Genomic DNA, 2,856 nt, shown 5'->3' on the forward strand with positions numbered 1-2,856 from the left:
CTATTTACGAAATTCTCTGACAAATATTTTATCATATTTGATAATAGCGTATTTACCTTCTTTGCGTAGCCGTTTGACTTCTTCCCAAAGCTTTTTCCTAATCTCCATAGTTTCATTCGAGAAGTCTTCGTTAATGAAAATACCCGTTCCCTTGAGTTTTTTTGCTGATGTTAATATTTTATTTTTATTTTGAAAGTCTAATAATTTAATAATCATGGTTCGTAGAGATTTATCTTCTTTTATTTTCCCGATACGATAAGCTCTTTCAACTATTATTTCCTCGGAGATTCCCAGCTTGTTTATAAATATATTTTTAAGCTCATTTGCACGATCATTCCAAGTTTCAGTGGGCAGCTCAGTTAATCCATCAATTCTTAGGTTATTCTGTCGTGAACGTTTTTCCAAGTAATTAAATTTGTTTTTTAAATTGCCAATTTCGATGTCTAACAAACTGTTTGTTTGTAATATTTTATTTAAAAAGTTTTCTTCCTGAAAGTTAATACTTTCCTTTAAATCACTGATGTCTTTTTCAACAATTACAAGTTTCGATTTGTTTTTATTAAACTCGTTTTCAAGTTTGTCAAGTCGATCGGTTATTATTTTTAAATTCGCACTTAAAATATCGGTAAATATCTTTTCCTGATTTTTTAAAAGTATAGCAGTTTCAGTTAAAATGCCTTTTTTTTGCTCATTAAGTTTGGTGCTTATTAGTTTTTCTATATTTTTCATCATAACTTCCATTTTGTAAATAACTAATCGCTCGATAAACACGTCTTGCTCGTTCAATGCCGCAAGCAAAAACTTTACTGAGTAATATTTCACCTCTTTTGATTTGTTCTACTGTAAGTTGCAATTGTTCTTCATTTTAAGTTGTCTACGTTTTGCAAATGCAAGTACGAGTCATCTTTGTTATAAATGTTTTCAGATAGATAGCTAAAGCCATCATTTTTTTTAAGTTTTAATTAATTAACAATTATTAATTAATTTAGCCGCTCTCATCTTAATGCATAAGCAATTAGCATGTTTACTTTTCCCCCGAAAAACGTTTAGTTAATAATTATTAATTAATTTAGCCGCGCTCATATATATGCACAAGTTTGAACAGTTAGCATGTTTATTTTCCCCAAAAAAAACATTTATCTCGGTTTTGCGCTCATAACTTTTTACAAGCACTTGCAAATTCAATTTTGAAATGAGAATCTTGATCTTCATAAAACTTTCTACCAAACAGCCTTTTTAGTTAAGTAAAAATAAATTTTAATTTTGGGAGTTTTGAAGTAGTTTTTTAATAAAACTTTTTTTTAAACTTGGTGAGAATTTTTAAGTTTGCTAAAGCAAAAATTAATTTTTTAAAACAATTTTCACATCATAAGATGGATCACAAAATTCTCAATAGTACGGTGCCTCGTATTTTTAAAGATTTTATTTTTAGCTTTCAATAAATGCAAAAAAAAACAAAATTGCTATACCATTTACTTTTTTTTCATTTACTCTTACCCCATTTTACTCAAGATTTCGTAAAATTTTTAAAGTATATACTGATAGCACGGACAAGAAGAAAACTTATTATATCTTGTAGCAAAGCCCCAATTTAAGTTCCGTAAATATAAAGAATATCTATAAATATATAATCTTGAATATTATATAATCTTGAATATTATGTATCTATAAGTATATAATCTTGAACATATAAAATAAATGAGTCAAAAATACAGAACAATTTATTTTTTGAAGAAATCTTAAAATCATGATTAGACATCATTTTCAGTAAAACTACATCAAAAAAAGTTTATAATTTTTAAAGTTGTCTAAGGAGCACTAATTTGAGTTGTATTCTATAGACCCACATTACTCCGTTTAGTAGGGTAATGAGGGTCTAAGTTACATTTTTATATTTTTTCAATGAAATATACCAACTTATAGTAAAATATGAATAAAGATATTAAATACGCAATATATTTATATTTTTTGTAAGTTTAATCATAATACTACTTCAACAGATGTTTTAAACGCACTATATTTTTTTTTTTTTTTTTTTTGCCGTTAATTAATATATACAGTTTCGAAGCACATAAATAACTAGTAAATCAAAAAAAGTTCTTTTTTCAAATCCATGCTTTATGCAAGCAGAATTCTATTGGGCCTAGAAATTCTTTTTTTGTTATCTTTTGTAGAAGGAAAAATTACTGTTTTTTTTTTTTTAAAATTTAAAAATTACTGTTTTTACTAAATTTTTGTTTTTTAACTTAATAACTTAAGACTTATTAACTTAATAACCTAAAACTATAGGTTTTTAACTTAATAACTTAAGACTTATTACTTAATAACTTAAAACAATAGGTTTTGAATCGCTGCGCTTTAATGTCTTCGAAACTGCAAATAATTTGCAAATCAATGATTTTTGTGACGTAATACGCAATTCATATCAAATACATAAAATGTATGGGAAAATACAAATTAAATTTTTGTTAACTTAATTAACTTTTTTTGGTCAAATTTTTCCATTTCCTTGTATTGTCATCGAAAATGATTAAGTGTGCAAAATTTGAGTGTGAGTAATTTAGCCTTATCTCACCGAGCCCTATTCTCACGTATTTACAAAAACCGTAATAATTAAGTATCTATAGTTAACAAACTATTTATTATAAAAAAATAAAAATAAAAAAGTAAAATAGATAACAATTCGTTGTCTTTTAAAGAAAAACTTAAAGAATAAAAATTTAAGGAAAGAGTAAGACCAAGTGAATAAGAAAAAATAAATAAGATAATATCGTTTGCTTAAAACTTAAAAATTTAAAGTAAGATTTAAAAATAAAAAGTAAATAAATTAATATACACCATAGAAATAACGTAAAT

At 25.3% G+C, this 2,856-nt stretch overlaps 1 protein-coding gene across 1 annotated transcript; it reads right to left on the minus strand.

The window, feature by feature from the left end:
• LOC136082986 (uncharacterized) lies at positions 1-741 on the minus strand. The gene has a single exon (XM_065802400.1). It carries the CDS (start codon positions 739-741, stop codon positions 1-3), a length of 741 nt encoding a protein of 246 aa, XP_065658472.1.
• Between the last annotated feature and the right edge of the window lie 2,115 nt (positions 742-2,856).

This window comes from Hydra vulgaris, chromosome 08 (genome assembly GCF_038396675.1).
Source record: "Hydra vulgaris chromosome 08, alternate assembly HydraT2T_AEP".
Taxonomy (NCBI): Eukaryota; Metazoa; Cnidaria; class Hydrozoa; order Anthoathecata; family Hydridae; genus Hydra; species Hydra vulgaris.